Source organism: Mastigoproctus giganteus, chromosome 5 (genome assembly GCF_048544385.1).
Source record: "Mastigoproctus giganteus isolate SK-2022 chromosome 5, ASM4854438v1, whole genome shotgun sequence".
Classification (NCBI taxonomy): Eukaryota; Metazoa; Arthropoda; class Arachnida; order Uropygi; family Thelyphonidae; genus Mastigoproctus; species Mastigoproctus giganteus.
In genome coordinates, this window is record NC_143579.1 from 31,240,527 (window position 1) to 31,261,468 (window position 20,942).

General features: G+C 34.7%; 1 protein-coding gene across 2 annotated transcripts in view; it reads left to right on the top strand.

The window, feature by feature from the left end:
* LOC150085280 (lachesin-like) overlaps positions 1–14,262 on the top strand; it is a 189,007-nt gene extending 174,745 nt beyond the window's left edge. For both annotated transcript variants that reach the window (XM_090373124.1, XM_090373125.1), the window contains 6 exons: positions 710–865; positions 1,053–1,181; positions 3,845–4,135; positions 6,532–6,597; positions 12,237–12,329; positions 13,735–14,262. In XM_090373124.1, the coding sequence (XP_090229250.1) occupies positions 710–865; positions 1,053–1,181; positions 3,845–4,135; positions 6,532–6,597; positions 12,237–12,329; positions 13,735–13,859 (860 nt within the window). In that variant the 3' untranslated portion in view covers positions 13,860–14,262. The remainder of the gene's footprint in view (positions 1–709; positions 866–1,052; positions 1,182–3,844; positions 4,136–6,531; positions 6,598–12,236; positions 12,330–13,734) is intronic.
* The last annotated feature ends 6,680 nt before the right edge of the window (positions 14,263–20,942 follow it).

Consider the following 20,942-nt stretch of genomic DNA (forward strand, 5'->3'; position numbering starts at 1 on the left):
CTTTTACCGAGAGAGAGAGAAAAGAGACAGAGAGACAGAGAGAAAAGGAACTTTTTATGGCGACATCTTTCATACTTTTCTCATTCATTCCATCTGTGCTGCATTTAGTAGATTTTGATCCAAAGATCAAATCTATTAAAGTGATCAAACAAAGATTTAATCGGAAGATCAAATCCACTAAATCCAATGAAGAAGAAAAACTAAAATAACAGAGGACTATCGTAATATGATTCCAAAATCAGTAGTGACATACGAAGTTACTTATGGTATGCATAAATGCATGAAGTGTTTTCTTTGCACCAAAGGAATTAAGGCAATGAGGTGTCACTGTATTCCGTTTGTTAACTGCGAGTATTCTACTGTCACTTTGCTGTTTTGCGGATAGAACACACAAATTTATAAGGGGGAGGTGTGACAATATGCAAACCAACCATAGCCATGGTGTGAAAAATACCCATTTATAGGTATTTTTCCCACTGTGGAAAATCTTGACCCACATCTCACGGATTTCACCCACCAAGCTACCCGTGTGGTGTGGTGTGTTTTAGTGCGCCAAGATACCATGTTTGCAAAAAGGGAACACAATTACGATTAAATAAGCTTTTGATAGTACTCTATTTAAGCGATTATTTCTGAAGTCTAGTTTTAATTCGAATTTAATGCTCAAATGAGATGATAAAATGTCCTGAAAGCGTTTCTTTCATTTTAGTTCCGCCGAAAATCGATGAAGAAAACACAAGTTCCGACACCGACGTCCGGGAGGGGGCTGAAGTTAGTTTAAAATGCCGAGCCTCGGGGTCTCCGGTCCCTCATATAAAATGGAGAAGAGAAGACGAGAAAGAGATTACAATAGGGATGAAAAGGGGTACGTAGGTAGGCTATCCCTCTTTATCTTACATTAATGTACTTTTAAGAAACCTGGGTTGGTAGGGTTAGGATTGAATCTTAACGATTTGTTGCTCGATATACGTTTAGGCCTAAGTGATTATTCACGTATCTTATTTCTGTGAATGTTTTGCTAGAGAAATAATTTTTTCATTTCTTCCACACAGTTCCCAGTATCCATGGGGATTATCTAAACATCAGCAAGGCCAGTCGACTTCATATGGGAGCCTACTTATGTATTGCTGCCAATGGAGTTTTACCTTCGGTGAGCAAAAGGATTATGCTCAACGTAAACTGTAAGTATTGCCATTCGTAGTTATGAATCTCATATTGCTTATGCTTTATAGATTTTAGAAAGGGCTATATAAATTTTAATGCACTAGGTGTTAATTACCTACAGTCACTAGCCAAAAAAAGTAGAAACCTTTATTCAATATCCATTAGGGCCACCTTTGTTCAATATCTACTAGGGCCACGTTTGCCCGAATTACACCCCGTACACGTCTTGGAATGGATTCCACTAGGTGTCAGAGGGACTCTAGCTCCAAATTTGGCCATTTTTCCATCAGGATATTTGTCAGTTGCTGTATTGTGTGCGGTAGAGAACAACAAAGTCGAATTGCCCTTTCAAATGCATCCCAGACATTCAGCGTAGATGCTGAAAATTCTGGAAACGGTGGATAGTTGCATGTTTTCTTAAAAGAATCCATCGCAATCTGGGTAAAAATGAGGCAGTAGAGGTGTCCGAAACGACAGAAAGATATTCATTGGAGGTAACACGACCTTCGAATAGCATGAGCCGACCTGCTACTTAAATGGTGGACACGAGACTCTATGGATGCATGGCTTCATTAGGTTTACTCCACATTTTCACCCTACAGTTGGTACAAAAAAGTGTAAATCGAAATTGGTCAGATAGCTTTCTGAAAATCGGTCACCTCTGTACAACATCACCACACAGATTAAAAAGTCCCAGCAAAGCGTGCAGTATTCATCTGACACCAAGCAACCTCTGATCATACCCTGTGGAAATGTGTTTAATTATGTGTTGACGTCAATTGCACAACGGTTCTTATTTTTTGGTCAAGAGTGTAGTTACTAACGATTGCTGCTCCTCAGTTAGTTAAAGGAAATCATAAAAAGTCAAAGAGTTTTCGTTGGTCTCGTTTAATAACGTCTAAAAACATTCATGGTCCTAATAAAGTGATCAGGCAGTGCATATATTGTCTCTTTCGAGAATTCTAATATATTTGGTTAGACTGTTAATGTCATTCTCCGATTAATGTGGTATGCCAAACTGTTCATAATTCACCGTTTATGAAGCTAAATTGGTAAATCAAAATACAATAGCATTAATTTTATTAATTATTTTATAATAAAGTTAATTTTTGTTGTTATTCTTAAACTTTTTTGCTATTAATGAGAATTTCTTAAAACACCTTTTTCTTTTTTCAGTATGATAAATAATTAAATGAAATTGATCACGTGACACGCTTGTTTGATCACGTGGTGCGGACGTCACGAACATTGAAGTCCAGATCATAAAACAAAATGGCTGCCATTATGCCATCTTTATATCGTTTAACTGATTGAGGAACAGACTGAGGTAAAAAAAAAATAAATAAAAAATCCATTATATTTCGATACAACGTTCGCTACATCAACAACATAACCTTAAGGCTCATTCTATCTATTCACATATTTTCTACCCACCTGTTCCGGAATCTAAAACATTAAATTTTATTAAGACATGATTCTCTATTGCGATAATAATTTACTTTTATTGAAGACAATTGACTTACCTCAGGCACATTAAACTTGCACTACGCCAAGTAAATGACGAAAGAACTTTTTTATGCATTACGTTAACGACTTTACCTTCGACAGTAAAAAAAAAAAAAAAAAGCTAAGAGCTAGACACGCATCGCTGCATCTTCTTGAATCTGAAAAGTGCTTTTCCTTGAATCCGACATTAAAAATTTCTGTTTTTTCCTGACTGAAGTTGCTGTTTTTTTCTCATATTCCTTCGATGTTATAATAAATATATTTTTCTCTAGAGCTGAACCAAAATGTAATATTTTGAGTAAGCTAATAGGTTATAATTTATGTCTTCTAAGGTTCTTCAGCAAGGATGTCGAGTGCTTTTAGAAGCCTAAAGGGAAAAGAAAGTTCTTTGGACAGAAAAAAAGGGAATTTGCATTTTCTGTGAACATTTTGTGTTGGTTTTTAGTCTGGCAATATTATTCTCAAGTTACTTTTCAGTTATCAACCACACTTGTCCAATTTTTTCTTGGAAAAAAAAAAAAACTAATTTACTTCTAAACATTAATTTTATTTTTCTCAAAAATCACAAAATTTTCAGATAATGTAAAATTGAAAAAGAAGTACAGAAATTGATAAGTAACCTTTTTAATGAAATGATAAGTACTAACACTTTAGAAACAAAAAAAAATTTAGATATAGAAATCCTGTTTTTCCTTTAAATAATAAATCACTGTGATCAGATTCTTAAAAAAGAGTCATTAAGACCCGATTGCATTAGTTGCTGATCAACTTGAAAACGAAGAATCGTTTATAAACGTTATAACCACTGTCGCCGTTCACGACACCTCTGAAGCGGTTATGACAGTTTAATTACGTTCATAATTATTGTGTTATTTTCCTTGTTTTTTTGAACAACATACACGAAATTGCCAAAAGTAAACGGACAATGACATGTCGGGCTACCGTTGTCTTTAAATCTATCTATGGCGTAGGACCTATCGCGAGAGCAGTCGCTTTTATACCTATTCTTGACATGTGTATGGCAGGTATGGTTTATTTTTCTCGAATCTTTGAGGTATCCAGGCACTCTTGGCAATATAGTGTATTAAATTTATATTTGACCTCTGTGGTCATCCTATGTTGTTAAATCGCTTTGTAGTCTTCACTTATTCTTATTATTGCTATGTTTTCTCAGTTGCCCCAATGATCTGGATTCCCAATCAACTCGTTGGAGCAGCCATCGGTACAGACATCAACTTGGACTGCAATCTGGAGTCTCATCCTCGATCTGTAACCTATTGGACTAGAGATGGTGGACTGATGATCCTCTCCAATTATAAATACGACAGTATTCTCATGGACACTGGGATATATAAAGTACAAATGTGTCTCAGGATCCGTAACCTCCGTCCTGAAGATTTCGGATCTTATACATGTGTAGCAAAAAATTCTCTCGGAGAGACCGAAGGAACAATTAGACTGTATGGTAAGTTTTTACTTGGAAAAGACCAAATTCAGAGTTTAGGAAAGGATAGCGATTTACAGTAATTAATAAAAGATAAATGAAAAAAGTTATATTTTGAAAATTTAAAAAAAATTAATTATGTAATCGCTTTGTGCTTCTCCAGGAAATTTAAATCTAGCCGTTTGATTTTTAAAAAAATGTTGTCTAGACTGCTAAATATTTGAGCTCAACACATTAAAAATAAAATGAATAAGAAAACGAAATAGCAGCGTTACATCTTATGGCAGAAAAACAGGAGCGTGTCTAATTGAATCTTGGATGTCGCAATTTTGTTTTCTGCACAGTGTAGAAATCGAAATACTGCATTTGACCAGATTGAATGAGAGTGGGACTGTCTCGCTCATAACATTGCTGAAAGTGGGATACAGTTTGGCTGGCTTCTGGGATTCTGGACTGATTCATATCATGCAGCGCTCTTTATTAAAATTTTGACTGAGAACAAATCAATATTACGATATGAAATTACCACAGTATACTCTGAGATATTTAGCAGCTAGCCAGGGAGACTAATTACCAGACCGCCCCTTAAAAGAGAGTTGTTGTTGTTATTTGGTTTTTAGGAGCATTAGCAACTAAAGCCATATTGCTCCGGGGATATGCGTTGGTCATTCCCTGACCTCTCCGCATCCTCCGTGTTTGGTGGTCACGAGCTCGAAAACCCCGGTCTCATCAAGAAGCGTGTGCTACGCATTGCTGCTCCTGCCCACTTGGCTACAGAGGCGCCTTAAAAGAGAGAAAAAAAAAGAACAAGAAATGATTGAATGCCAAGTGTACACATATTAAATTGTTCTTGGCAAATTCAGAGCAAAGTTACACTTTGCTCTGAATTCTTTCTTTCTTTCTTTCCTGCTTATATTATCCTTTAATTTCCTCTCCTCTTTCTCTTTTCAATTCTCCCTTTCTTTTTGCTTCCTTTCCTCTTTTTGCCCCTCTGTCCTCCAAACCAAAGAGAAGGAATAAATATAAAGAAACTCTCTTCCATCCTCTCCTCTCTTTTTCCTTCACCTCTTTCCCTTCTTCTTCTTCCAATATCTTCCTCCTCTCTCCCTCCCCTCTCTCACTCTCCCCTCTCTTTTCTCACTTTCTCGTTTTCGCTCTTTCCTCATTTCTCAGTTTTTCTTACCACCTCCCTCTGCCCTCTTTCTGTTTTTTTCTTCTCTCTTTCTCTCGTCCCCTTTCTCCATCTCCCTCTGTCCTATCTCTTTCCTTCACCTCCTTTTCTTTCTTTCTCTTTCCTCCTTCTCCTTTTCTCTCTCTTTCCCCTTCTCTGTTTTTCTTCTCATTTCTCTCCTTAGTATCTGTTTTTCTCTCTCTCTCTCTCTCTCTCTCTCTCTCTCTCTCTGTTTTTCTCTACCTTATCTTGCTCTATTTTCTCTCTCTTTATCTCAGTCTTCCCCTGCTCTGTTCTCTCTTTTTCTCCATATTTTTATTGTCTCTCTCTTTCTTCTTCCTTCTCTGTCTTCCTTCTCATCTCTCCTCTCTGGTCTGTTTTCTGTCTCTCTGTTCTCTCTCTTCCCTCACTGTCTTTTCTCTCTCTCTCTCTCTCTCCCTTTTTCGTCCATCTCTCTTTCCTCCCTCCCTCCCTCTCTTCTCTTTCTTGCTCTTTCTTCTCCCCTTTCTGTTTTTCCTCTTTTCCTCTCTCTCTAACACACACACACACACACACACACACGCAGACACACAGAAAAAATAAAGAAAAGAGCGATAAACGAATATAGAATTTAGATAGAGAGAGAGAAATTGACAGACAGACTGGTAACGTAAACATTATGAAGAGTTATAACAGGATCGTTCAAAAATAAGTAGAATGTGCGTTAACTATAAGAAAAGTGAGGTGGCATGAAATATGTTCATAAAACAGGCTCGCGAACCGCGAAATATGATCTGGGGAGACAGAGAATCTGAATATAATAAGATAGGTTTTGAAAAAAAAATAGGAAGAAAGAGGGAGGAAATCTCTTAAGAGAAAACTGAATTAGAATGCCCTACCCAAAGCATAAAAAGAGGATAGGAAGACAAACGGTGACTTAAAGGCACGAAAAATAAAAAGAAACGAAGGAAGTTTACGAACAGAAGTTAAAAATTAAGACTTTCTTGAGGCGAAAGCGTTTCTTTTGCTATCTTATTTGAGGTTTAAAATTCTTGCAGAAGCAAAGCGTAATATCCTTCTTCTCTTCCTAACATAAAAGCAAAACATCCTTCTTGTAATGGCTTCTGATGTCAGTTCAGATAAGATTCTGTTTACTGTAAGAGAACAGGGGTGGACGCTATTTTTAAACTTATTGTGTAATCGTTGATTCTTCCGAGCTGGTCAAGTCTCATGTTTTCCACTTTTTTTCTTTCTCTTTCTCTTCTAGAAATTCCAAAACCGACTTTGTCTATTCAGCCCACTGGCAGTGTATTAACCAGCATTAGGGGACAAGGTAAGTTACTTAAATTTCAAAGGACGCGGTTGTTCTTTGTGTAGACAAAGGACATGTAATGCGTGTTCGCCTCTTTTCTTGCCTTGTAAGTAAAATTCGATAGCTTGATGGCACAAATTTTCTACTTAGTTAATGCCTTTTTCAGTTCTAAAAATCTTATCCTTCGCTTTCTGATGTGCCCTACTTTTCGTGTGTCGGGGGGAGCTCTGAGCCTTTTGGAATGAATCGTAGAATTTCAATCAACAAGTAAACTCCTATGGAGTAAGTAGCACTTTGGTGATTACCGGCTAAGCATTTCGTTGCTTTGTGTGATTGTGTCTTAAGAACTTCATAAGAAAACGCAAAAAACGAATAGTGTTTAAAAATATATTATTTCAAACAAATCAAGCACCATTTCAAAATGTCAGTATTAAAGTTTACAAATTAAAATCCCATGAACGAACTTTTATTAACAAATCTTCCACCACTGGAAAATATCAATATTAATCTTTCCAAATTAAAACCCAATGTAAACCAAATTCGTTGAGCTACCAGTGTATACAAAATTAGTTTTGAAAGTTGAAAATATCTAAAGCTGCCGGAAGCTATTTACCGGAAGTAGTGCAATACTAGGGAAACTCGTTACACAGGCAGAGTTTGCTGTGTAGTATGAATTGTGATCATTGCAATATTTATGCAGTTTAAATCCTGTTGCCCCAGATTAAAGGAAAAGACAGTCCTTATAAATGTTTGCCTTTGTAAATAATTTCATTTTGTTATTCCTAATATTCAATGAAGTGTGCTTCTCCATAACTGACCCATTCCAAAATCGGGATAATTTTAAAATTTTAACAAAACTCAGATATAAGGTTAAACTTATCTGGAAAACAAATCGTTCCTTTTTTTTAAATTTTAATATTATGTAATTTATTATAATTTTTAAACTTACTAGCATTTAAATGATTAAATTTCAGAGAATTCTTTATTTATGTGTTAATATATTTCTGTGGTATCTGCACATGCGTGAAAAATCGGAAAATCGCCTTATTGCGCATAAACAGAAAACATTAATTTCTTACGACTCTCAGAGATCAGATTAGATTAAATAAATTATATAATAAAACAACTTGTTAGACATTTTTTTAATAAAAATAAATAAAAGAAGAAAAAGAAAGATTTCCCACATTTTTTGTAAAAAATTGATTATGCACTTAAAAAAAATAACTGATAAAGGTTTCCATCTTGGAAAAAGAGTCCATCTTGGACTCATCGTTAAGAACTTCATAAGAATAAGGTAATTCTGGATCTTGGTAACTACAGACCGGTTAGTCTGACTTCAGCGGTAGGAAAAATCTTATAGGCAGTGATTAATAGCGCAATCCAGGAACATTTAGACAGATATAGTAGTAGTGGAAGCATGTGATGCAAGAAAGCAAGCTTATGTAGCATCAGAAAAAAAAAAAAAACAATTTCACACAACAATTCCCTCTAAAAGTTTGTCCAGTCTAGTTCCTCCTTGAATTTATTTAAGCTATCAACTTCCACAACGACAGATGAAAGTTTGTTCTAGCAATTAGCCTAAAGGCAAATTTTCGAACATCTGTTCTTTCCTCAGTTTGAATTTATGCCCCCTCAGGGGGAATAAATTCAGGGGGCGAAATTTGAGCAAGCGGAAGATTCTCATCAGACTTCAGCGTGCTTAACCCATTCAAGGCCTTATACACCTCAATCAGATCACCTCGCAGGTGCCTAGTCTCCAGCCGTTGCAATTTGCAAAACTTAAGCCTTCCTTAATGAGGCCTCCAGACATGTACGCAGTACTCAAGGCGTGGCTTGACCAGTGCCTTGTACAACGGGATAATAACCTCCCTGTCCCTGCTAGAAAAATACCTATATATCATTGACAAGACTCCATGACTTGTCCTGGCAGCCCATCTCTCAGCGAACTACATATCTGACTGTACAATCACTCCCAAGTCTTTTTAGTTTTCTATTTGCATTTGTCACTATTAAACCTTTGTATTTGTCAATATTAAACTTCAGTTGCCATTTCTCAGCTCATGTGCCCAAATTTTCTAGATCCTGTTGCAGTAGCATACTGTCTTTATTGTCGTTAACAACCTTACCAACCTTTGTATCATCTGCAAACTTCGACATTAAGCCTGATATACCTTCATCAATATCATTGATAAATATACAAAACAACAGTGGGCCCAACACCGAAACCTGTGGGACTCCACTAATAACATTAGTCCAAGAAGAGCAGCATCCATTGATTACTACTCTCTGTCTTTCCCCACTCAACCACCCTTTTATCCATTGTAGCAACTTGCCCTGAATGCTATACTGCTCCAATTTGTACAGCAGTCTTCCATGTACAACAGTATCAAAAGCTTTTCTGAAATCCAAGTATACGATATAAAAATTATTTTTGGCATTCAGTTCCTTTATAACCACATCCTAGTATCCAATCAAATTTGTTAGACAAGACTTTCCCTTAACAAACCCATGCTGTGTTTGAATTATTGCTGCAGTCTTGTCTAGATGATCCGGCAATTCATCTTGAACCTGTGACTGCGTTATTTTACCAGGAACAGAAGATATGACATTAAGAAGGACACAACATGGCATTTTTAAGGGTAAATTATGCTTAACTAACTTAGTAGGCAATTTTGGCACAATTACTCATGAGCTGGATTTATGGAATAATTTCTACATTATCTATCTGTATTTTTGACAAAAGCTTGGTCAGGTTGGTATTACTTGTAAGATTCTAATACAGGTAGCTGGGTGGCTGCAGGACAGAAGCGGACGATTCTGATTAATGGATATTCTTTAGATTGGTGTAATGTCAGGAGTGGGAGTCCCTCAAGGATCGGTTCTTGGACCACTGTTGTTTATCAATTTCATAAATAACATCGAAGAAGGGATAGAAAGCATGATGTAAAAATTTGCAGATGACGCAAAGATCGGCAGAGTCGTTAATGATCAATGTCAAGCAGCGCTCCTTCAGGATGATTTGAACAGACTTTAAAGACGGTCAGAGAAGTGGTTGTTCTCAGCTATGTTTTAATGCTGCACTTGGGGAATAGCAACCCACAAATAAATTATACACTTAGTGGGGTTGAATTGAAAACAGCGGAGGAGGAAAGCGATCTGGGAGTTGCAATACTGGCAGATATGAAGTTTTCTGAACAGTCTAAACAGGCAGTCAGGAAAGCCCATGTTTTCCAATAGATCATTTGTCGAATGCTATCCTGTAGAGACAGGGAGGTCATAATCCCACTGTATAAGGCAATTGTAAGATCACATTTGGAATATTATGTTCAAGTATGGAGACGTCATCTGAAAACCGACATAGAGCTTCTTGAAATGGTGTGAAGACGAGAAACTTGAATGGTGAGATCGGCAGAAGGACAACTGTATGAGGAAAGACTCCGATTATGTGGGCTACAGAGCTTGGCAGCCAGGCACCACAGAGGTGACTTGATTGTGGTTTATAAGGTTCTGAGAGAGACTGGTAAAATGAATGAAGGTGGAAGTCTCACTGGTCTAAAAAAATCCAGAACTAGAAATTATTAATTTAAATTACAGGGCTTGAGGTTTAGATTAGATTGTAGGAAGTTTTCTTTTAGCCAGCGAGTTGTTGATAGTTGTGACACGTTGCCCTGGCAGGTAGGTGAGGCTGGTTTGAATAAATTCAAAGGGCAACTGGATACCTGTGTAAGAGGGACGTATATAATTTGTGTTTTCTTAACTACATTTTTTTTGCCAGTGCGGCAAAAGCCTGTGGTTTCCTTGAACTAATTGGTGAATTTATTGATTACCATCTCTAATCCTGAAAATCTTCAGCTGGGTTCAGATCTAAACTCTATGCGGGCTACTGCAATGTTCCGATGTCATTCTCTTCAAACCACTCTTTCACAATCCTTGCTTTCTAATGCTAGGTTGTCGTTGTCGAGTTAGATGACATAATGGCCACTTCCACAAAATCTTCCTTGGGATGCAGACGAAAGAAATAGTCTGACTTGTTTTGGGTTTAAAAAAAAAGCCGTAAATAGCAGAATGCTTATGCTTTTTTCAGCCGTAGTTGGCATTACCACCAGCGATGATTATCGTTTTGAACAGTTCAACTCAAAAAGAGCGAAATTAGGTCACCTCCTCTCCCGATGTGTTTCCAGATAATTAATGTCTCCATTTTAATATTCAAATGTTCTCAAAGTGGCTTAAGGGCTAATGGAATAGATTTTCTGCTATATGATACGGTATTGTGTGCCGTATTATACAGTAAACAGAGGTTCATCGCGATGTTCAATTAATGAAGCACAGATAGCTTTGCATACAGACTCTGGGTATGCAAACATCATTTCTGTAGTCAAATATTGCATGCGTGCAGTCGATTCTCGTAAAGCTTTTCACGAGAGACTGTTCAGCTGGTTTTGGCGAATGTAGTTTATAGCGAGAGAGAGATTGCTCGGGATCGTGATCTGCTAAATGGATGTTGGTGCAGCATCGTAGTGGCACCTGCGAGTACTATATTCTGTGACCTGTTGTCAGATCAGCCTACGAACTGAAGATCTCTATCAATGATCCCTTTGTCTCCTAAAATAGAGTAGAAAGACATTATTGGTGCAGTTTACAGAGTAATTCAGTTCCGCTCCAACTTTTTTAATTTAATAAAGTTAACTTAGAAATTATCTGGTGATATCGAATTTAAATTTAGACATTTTTGAAATTACAAATGATTTTTAATATCACTTCTCTCCAGTGTCAGTTAAGTGACATATACAGTACAAATAAATAATATTGTTTTTATCCGAATATTTGACGAAAGTCTTTATAAACTGATTAAAAAAGTTCTCCCAGTAAAAGCCAAATCCATCTTCTTAGCGAGTTTCCCTGGTTGCACTACTTTGAATAAATATTTCTTCCCTAAAGCAAAACACAAAGTAAATTAATGTATTTTTCAAGGTAGTGTTTATTTGAAAGTAATGTAATGCCAAGACAACGCATTGAGAAGATGAAATAAGTTATTCGTCTTCTCAACGTGGTTCTTAGATTCCTGAATGAAAAAACTAAGACTATTTAAAAGACTTTTTAGTCGCAATATAAAATAATCATACTCTACAAATAAAAATTCGGATCCAATATGTAAAGTTCTACTAGAATTAATTTTTAAAGTAATTCTGATTAAGAATTTATACCAAAAGGTCATACTGTTAATAATCATTAATTAGCACTTGGGAGTGCAATCAGAAGGAACTGAACTAGAAAAACTTCTAAATTACTCCATGACAATGCTCCTTCTCATCGTGCAACGATGAATACCTTCCCAAGCATATATAATTAATATATTAATAAAAATTAAAACAATTTGAAAAATAAAAATATATATTTTTATGTGTCTTCAAAATTCGCAAGAAATTTATCCATTTTTCCAATCTCTTGTGTACGTCCCTGTAAAAAAATTTTATTTATTGGCTTCTTTTTTTATGAGAATTCTTTTCCTTTAATAAGTATTATTTTTGATTTTTGTAATTTTTAAATGTTGTATGGTTGCTAAACCCTTTTCTTTCTTTCTTTTGATCTTTTCTATCTTTTCTAAACCCTTTTTGATCTTTTCTAAACCCTTTTCTTTCTTTCTTTTGATCTTTTGATAGGTAAGAAACACGATGGAACTAATGATGTCCAGAGTGAAGACACTGTTGTCAATTATATTTTACCATCATCGGGTCAAAACATTCCAGAACAAGGTTCGGTTCATTCTTAACTTGAATAATATAATTACTCTTGTACCAATTGCGCTAATTTTTTCTATACGTTATTTTAATAGCTGAACTAGAAGTCACCGTAGGTCTACAAAATAAATGTTTAAGTTCTAAAAAGAGTAAGTAAATTCAGTAATCTTTCAATTAAACTTCTCTTTAACAAGTTTTCAGAAACAGTTCTATACAAAAGCAACGTAAAAATTGTTATTTAGACAATAATATACTGTTTGATTTATTTAATAAAAAATTAAAAAAAAATTATTTTAAACTCTAGAAATTTCCTTTTCTTTGGTTCTTGAATTGAATACGAGAATTTTTTTAAACTTTAAAATCTTTCCACCACGTTAATTCATCAGAATCTTGTAGTCAACAACTATTATCTCCAATACTGCAATTGCTTTTTCTTCTTTGATTATTGCGCATGCTTCGTAGAATTTACAACAATTTTGAAAATCTATTGTGCATGCTTAGTAGAATAGAACTTTGAAAATCTTAAATAGATAAAGTAGAAATTTTGTTGCCCATTTAATAAATAGTAAGAATTTAATGGACGTTTAATAGCGCATATATTTGATTCTAAATGTTCGCCTTTACTTACCAATCATGTGAAATCAATTTTTGAAAACGTAGACGCTTTTTAAAGGCTTTTCTTTCTCTTTTCCCTCACGGTGAGTTTGAAGCCATTTCGAGAATTGTCGAAGTCACCAAACAGCGATGTATTCGTTTCCTTATGTGCCATTGGAGATGCAATAGTTATTGAAAGCTGACCTAGCACTTTTCGCCGGTAATTGATCGCTAGACGTTCGGCAACAGCGGAAAAGTCAATGAGGAGTAGCTTAATTCAAGTTAAAAGCGACTTCAGTCATTTGATATCGGTAGTCAAAAAATGGTTAAATGATCAAATATTTCTAACTTAGAAATTAAATCGATGAATTATTAAGTTAAAACTTAATATCTGGAAATATTTAATTAGAAAATCGAATTTAGAAAAATCCCAAAATGTTAATAAAAAAAAAAAAGCTCTTTGCAATTTTTTTGGAGAAAGAGTATATTTTTGATTTATTTTCAATGTCTAAAAAATCGATTTTTCGAAAAGAAAATATATATATTTTTTATTGTTGGAGAAAACTAAGCAAGTTTTTTGGGTTTTTCTCCGAAAAGCTGTTAGAAAACAGAGAAATGCTTGTAAAACGTATAAAAAAACTAGCCCCTGTCTATTAGAACATTCTCTAGTATACTTGAACATTGGACTGAGTTCTACCATCATCCAAATATATGCTTATACGTAGCAAGTGTTCACGGTTTGTCTTATAATTCATTCTGAATATATTCGTGGTATTTCTTTTGTTTCTTTCTTGGGTTGTAGATTAACACAGTTCCTTTCTTTCAGACACAAGGGAAGAAGAAGATGAAAGAATTCCAAGCGGAAGTGTGGGATCTCCGTCAAGCGAGTGTGTAGTTCCGCTTCTGCTGTGTATATCATGTGTCCTACTCACCGGCCGAAATGTACCATGAAGCAATAAGCTGGACTGCTCCTCGTAACCCTTAGAATGTTTATTTGGACGTAGAGCGAGCCGTATATGCCTCGCGCTTCTTCATCTTACATTCTAACGTTTGACGATACGGCGTCTTTTCTCATATGAAACTTCCGAAGAGACTCGGCTTGAGTTACGCGTGCTCTTGGTCGCCATGAACTTTTTAACTTATTCTAACTGTATAATGTAAACGTAACCTCTGATACAAGGATCGTCTGCAAAAGGTTAGAGATGGTTCTAGGCATGAAACCGTTCCAAGAAAAAAAAAAAAAAAAATTCTAAAAATTCGTTCAAGTGCCAAAAGTATGATTGTTACTTATTCTTATTGTGTTTGTCAATTCAGAGTTAATATACGTGCTCAATAAAAACAATAATTTACTTCCTGTAGAGATTCCCTGTTTCATTTTTACACACGATTCATTTTATCCTGATCACTCACAAATCCGTTCTCAATTAATTAACTTTTAAGTTCACCCTGCTGAGCGTCTAAGAGTAATTACCCTTTCTTTCATTCTTTACGAGTGGTCTTATACGGAATCTTTTGTAGCGTCTTATGTACGTCATTAGAACTGACAAACTACTTAATTTCTACAGTTGATGTCGTGTGTCTAATTCCTGCACATCGGTGTTTTTATATAGAGGAAATCGAGTTTAGATGATGCAAAGAGATAAATATTTAGATATTCCGAGTGTTGAATGTTTTTTCTACAACGTACATTTGTAATTAGACATGAAAAGGACACACTGCAAACGTGGAAGAAAAATAATTGGGGAGTTTATCGATAATTAACTGTGCGATGAGGTCTTAAAAGGACTCACTCCATTAAGATCTTGTCAACCGTATTCACAGTTTTCTTTACAAATCTCTACCAATTTGTTATCAGATGTAGCATTTCGACATCTTTATCTGTCCAAGGGGGACCACTTTACTGTAAATACCCCACATTTGTCACCTTTAAGTACTTTTAAGTTAGATTATAATGCTTGAATAGGAAAAACTGTATGCTGAAAAGTATTTTTAGCGATTAATTGTCAGCTTTGGATGGATTCCAGTTCAAACTAAACGTAGACCTATTTTTGAATGAGAGAATTTGAGAAATTTTCCAAAAAAAGCTTTCTAAAATTTTGATTATTTATTAAATATTTTATCATATTTTAATTTATTTATTTTAAATTGTATCGGTACTTCATAATTTAATTAATAAAATTTATTATGCATTTCACTTAACTTGAAATTTATAATATTGTAATAAAATTTAATATAAATCTTTTAAAATATTCCTTTTGACTTTGGCATGGTACTATAGTGTACCTGATGACAGGATTCGATATGGAATATAACTTCATTACTAAAATGCACTTTGCACACAATAAATTTCACTTGAATCATGTTCTGATTTTATTCTTCCCGGGCTGGATACAGTTTTATGGCTCTATTATTTCAATTTTGGAGCATCTGTTTTATATTTACTTTCATAAATTCAATTTAGTTTACCTTTATATCTCACGATTTAATTAATTTTGTGTATATTTCAATTTTTATATTCTTTATACCCTAAAAGAAAAAAAAAATTAAATATGAGATTATTTTCAAATCTGAAATAGCTGAAATACCAAATTCTACTTAAACCTATTATTTCCTCAATAATTCTAATTATTTTGATATTTATTAATAATTATTTTGATATTTATTAATAATTATTTTAATATTTAATATTATTATAATTACAGTACTTACAATGCTTTTAATTATTTATATATTATCCCATTAAAGGTTATTTTATATATTTGTATAACGAAAATGCCACAAAGACCAAAATTTTGTAATTTATTGAAGTTATTTCATTTAAAAAAAAAATTTTTAAAAATTTTCCTGATTTTTAGATTTTCCAAAAATCTATTAAAAAAAAAAAAAAACTGAAGCTGTTCATCGTATTGTGGAATGTCAAAATAGTCCGATAGGAGGCGCTAGAGTAGTTGCTCACAAAAGGGCAGTGATAGCAAAACTATGAGCCCTCTGGCGGTGGAAATTGTTTTGTAATGTTTTATTTTAAATATACAAAATGGCAGTAATCGCGAAACTATGAGCCCTCTGGCGGTGGAAATTGTTTTATAATGTTTTATTTTAAATATTATCAAATTTTCTACAGATACGCTAATGTTTTACAGATAAACACCCATATATAATCATATTAAAATTAATATTATTGTCATAAATTCTTATTTATATTATTATTTTTTATTTCAGTTATTATTTTCATTTCTAATCAATCGAAAAATTGTGTTGTTTTAGTAAATTTACTTTTTCATATCAAATTCTGTTTTATTAAGTCGCTTTACTCCAACAACGATCAATTATGATCTCAGCGTGTTGTCCAGCATTACAAAACCCATCATTCACTATTTATCTTATCTGCAGTTGCTACTTGTTTTAGTAGCTGGAGAGGTTAGAGTTACCATTTGAAAGTGGCTATAGCACGATACGGCTAATTGCAATAACTTTACCTAGTGGGTGGCGTAATCCTTCTCCCTCCACGGACAATCTATTACTTGGGCGTGCACAAAATGATGATGACAGATCTCCAGGACAGTAGCTGTGTGTAATAATTTCATTTGCCTCTCTCCCGCTGCCCGCTAATAGTGCAATGATACACAGAGGCACAGAAGCGAAACCAGATGGTTGATATGCGTAATTGCATCGTATTCATAATAAATATTCTTTTGCCTATATTTATATCTTGCGTTTAAAATAGCAATATTGTTTTTGAAACTAGTCCAGGATTTGGTTAGCATACGTTAGAATTACATTTTAAAAGAAACAGCTTTTAAATAAAACAACACGAATTTTGAAATTCCGTCTCAGCTATTTGCTAGCAGCGCATATCTTTTCCATTATAACAAAGCGCCACTGAAAGTCAAATCCATTTAGAAATATTTGTTCTGCACGTAAGTTTCTCTTGTAGATATAGGCTAATACATCCAGGGGAAATATGATAGGATATAATGTAGAAGAACATATAGAAACACGCAAGGCTTTCTATCGATCTATTCTTCAATAGTAGTATTCTCTCCGGGTGGAGCAAGCAAACACATTCAGTCATGGTCCACTAACTTCTCCCGACACCGTGTTTCTTTTCATTGTCCAGAGAGACACACTATTCTATTATTTCGTTTACCTATCGGGGAAAAAAGCTACCACTTGGAGAAGTTGTATATTTTCTTCTCCAGTAAAGAAATGTCACCAGGGATGGATAAAAATCGAACAATGGTCCGAGAGTCAACTCTAAAATCTCCCCAATGCTTTCGACGAAGGGATGTCGAGACATTCCGATTGACAATATCTGCTACTGGAGAAATATAAGTGTCTTGGATGAAACAGAAAACCTTACGTTTTTTGAGTAATTATTTTACTAAAGATCCATAAAACTTTACAATTTTGGCCATCTGACAAAATATTTCTCAACTTCTAGAAGAATGTTGTTGACCCGCTTTAAATCTTTCGGAGGTAGTAGAAATCTATTAGAAATTTGGCATCCAATTACATACCGCTACCTCTGACGATCAATATCACTATTTTTTTTTCTTATCTGAGAAATTTCTTTTTATTGCATCTCTTAGAAAGATCATGACCACCTGGATCGAGAAAAACCTGTCAATTTTTAGCAGAGAAATTTATGTATTCTTTAGCACCTTCTTTTTCCAAAAGAGAGATCGATTTTCCAATGTTATTTTCAAGTCTCAATTACCTGATCTTACGTTGTGAGCGATGGATAATGTTACCACTCTTCAGTTTTGATTATAAATTTTATAATTATGGAAATAGAGACATAAATTTCAATCAATTCTTCAAGGATAGTTTGTAATTTGGTGGAAAATTCTCTTCAGAGATTTTAGAAGAACCTTGATGTTTGCACTTTGATAAAGAAGAAGCCTTTAAGGCAAACTTCTATTTCTATTACAAATAGTTAATTATATTACCGGAATTTTGTTAAATCTAAGTTTGTCATGCAATTAAGGAAGATTGTATTTACTTCGGGGTTTTTTTCTCGAATTAAAAATCCCAAACATAGATTTTAATGGAATCACAAGGGAAAGAATTTTTATTTGACTTTTTTTCGGTGATTTAAATAACTTGAGGCTAGAGGAAACTATTCTAGTTAAATAGCTTTGTTTAAAAGCTTCATAGGAACAAAAAGTGAAACAAATCTGAAGTAAATATGTTAATTCTAGAGAATAAGTGCTTATTTCATACATTATAAATGATGGAAATTGATTAAGGAAGACTTTTTTCATTCGTCATCATTGTACTTTAACAGTTAGTGTCTGGCAACTTTGCATAATAAATACTTAAAAAAACAAAAAGCCTACTAGCTATAAATAGTTACAGCTATTAGACTGACTCATGCGCATTTTCTCTGTAAAATGTTTTCCAATAAATCCGATGTTATTTGCTTAGATAGAATTTTTCTTTACTGGGTTTGTTTTCTCTTTTACTGAATATTTCAACGATTTCTAGATAGATATTTTCTGGGAAGGGAAAGGCCTAAAGCGATACGTATTCTCAAGACGTTAACCGTATTAAAGATTGCTTATGTTAAAAAAATAATAATAATCCAACTAAAAACATTTGAGTCTTCGAGAGTTTTATATAAAAGTTATACGTTTCACTGTAAAGAACGTTTGCCACTGTAGTGAATAGCCCTTAATAGAAAAAAGCTGTACAAAGTGGCATTGAAATTCGAAATTTCAAAGTGTCTTCATGGACCTGAGCTTATAATCTTCCCAAGAATTGCTCTTTTGTCTTATTAAAATCAGACTTCTGTTTTGATTCCTGCTGATGATCCTTCTCAAATCCCTGCATTTTGTAGTCGCTTAACTCCAATCCAAACCCACGGGAATGCATCCTTTCTCTTTCTTTTATGAAAAAAGCATCTATTGTGGGAATGTGCCAGATTTGTAATCCATCGGGTTGCGTTGTGCTTCTTACATAGTTTTCTTTTGTTTTATTGGAGATTATAAAACTTACGTCTTTTTAATAAAATCACTTCTTTTAACCTCCCAAGATGACTTGTTATTGCGATGATATTTTATAAATTTAGGAACGTGGTGAGTGGTTTTGTCCATTTTTAGATTACGTAAATTATAGACAACCAAAAGTAATATTCATACTGAGAAGTAGAGTATGAGAAAATTGTTTTTTTAAACAGTCTTAAAGGCTTCAAGATAGAGCTGTTAAAATTATGGCTGATACATTTAAGGGTAAAGATTCTCATCAAAAACATTTAATTGTGAATCAAAAACGTACCATAAAGGAACAACCTTGTTGCTACTTGAGTATAAGGCTAATTGACAAGCCTTATATGTTCTGACCATCTTTAATTGGAATGCGAATTTTTATAAATACTCCAATAATTTTGAATTGTTGAAAAACGTCAATTATAAGAGATAATGGGTTTTCATTAATAAATTTTACACTAAAGCTTTAAAAGGATAAACAGCTGGAGCAAGATGAGTTCGACAACTTTTCCCTACCATCTTACATCCCATGGCCATTTTGTGAAAATACACAAGGAGAATTCGAAAGTCAAATTACATTTTTTTTCTTACTATGCTTAAACAGATTCGACACGAGTTTCCAGCTGAGGGATGGAAAGTATGGGCTGATGCGACGAGTCAAGGGAATGTGTTAAAAATGATTGCATTGTGAAGGCAGTGCTTACAATCTGATGGTTTCAGCTTACTTACTTTGCTGGAGGAAAAACTCGATATTTCGGGTGAAAAAGCCATTAAACCATCTCCAGAGACCGAGTAACTCCGTGACGCTGTGAAAAAAGACCATAAAAATTCCTCGCATCATTGATGGAACTGAAACCCAGCTTTTCAAGCCGGTGTAGACAGGATGGTGATTATATCAACTGTGCTGTCAACGATCAGTGTAAACTTCATCACTTGTCCAATTTAAAACTATCGTCTGAAAGAAAAGAGAATTAATAAACTGATGGTAAATGTTTCCCAAAGACTGGAAACATAATAGCAGGAGTATAAAATCATATCTATAAATACAGTAGTTTTGTTTTTAGTACATAGCGTACTACACGAGGGATCGAACCACAGTCAACTGAAACGCGTGTACTGCTGTATCCTGACATTTTACCAATCGGCTACGACAGCTGTAGCTTATAGGAGAGTACTAGATAAATATAGGATTTAAAACCCCCCTGCACACTCTATGACAGGTAGCGGGAAAAGAGTGTGACAGATTTTCACAGTGCGATGTCCATTCTCCAGTAGCCAAAATCAACTGTTAAAAACATCGTAAGCCAACAGATAATTTAGAGTGCTACCAATTATCTTAAGCCACGTAGCCATCTATTAATGACCCCCAGAGCATGTCGACAGCTGAGACGGATAGTAAGATGAATTGACATTCACAAAGCATGGTCAATGCAACAATCTTTTGTGGTGAACCTCCATTTCTTCCCCGTTTTCAGGTTTGTTGTTGTTATTAGGTTTTAGGAGCATCAGCGAATAAGGCCATATTGCTCTGTGTATACTGTCTGTGAATTGCGTGTGTTCTGTAGTCGATTTTCTCTTTGCTGGACGAAAAATCCGAGTTTCTGGGAGAAAAAACCATGCTACCTTCGCCTGAGACTGATTCACTCGGCCACGTTGTGAAAAAGGCCGATGAAAATTCCTCTCGTCATGGACAGGACTCGAACCCTCGTGGGTAGCACAGTTGGTAGAATCTACGTTCTCTCCCAACCAACTGTGCTACCCACGAGGGTTGCAGGTTTGAATCTGACTGAATATATTTGGGATGCTTTGCAAAATCAAAGCCAGAACAAGACGTCTTTAATCAAGCAGAAAACTAACCACAGACTTACGACAGAAGTGGAGCAAGATTCCAATGTCCCCATATCAACAAATTATAGAAATCAAAATTCTACCAGAGGGATTTTAATCTCCTTAATGCCCACGGTAAGAATTATTCATGGTATCAAAAATTACTTAGTTCAGCTATAAAAATAAACAAAATAAAATCTAGAAATAGACGGAACACTAA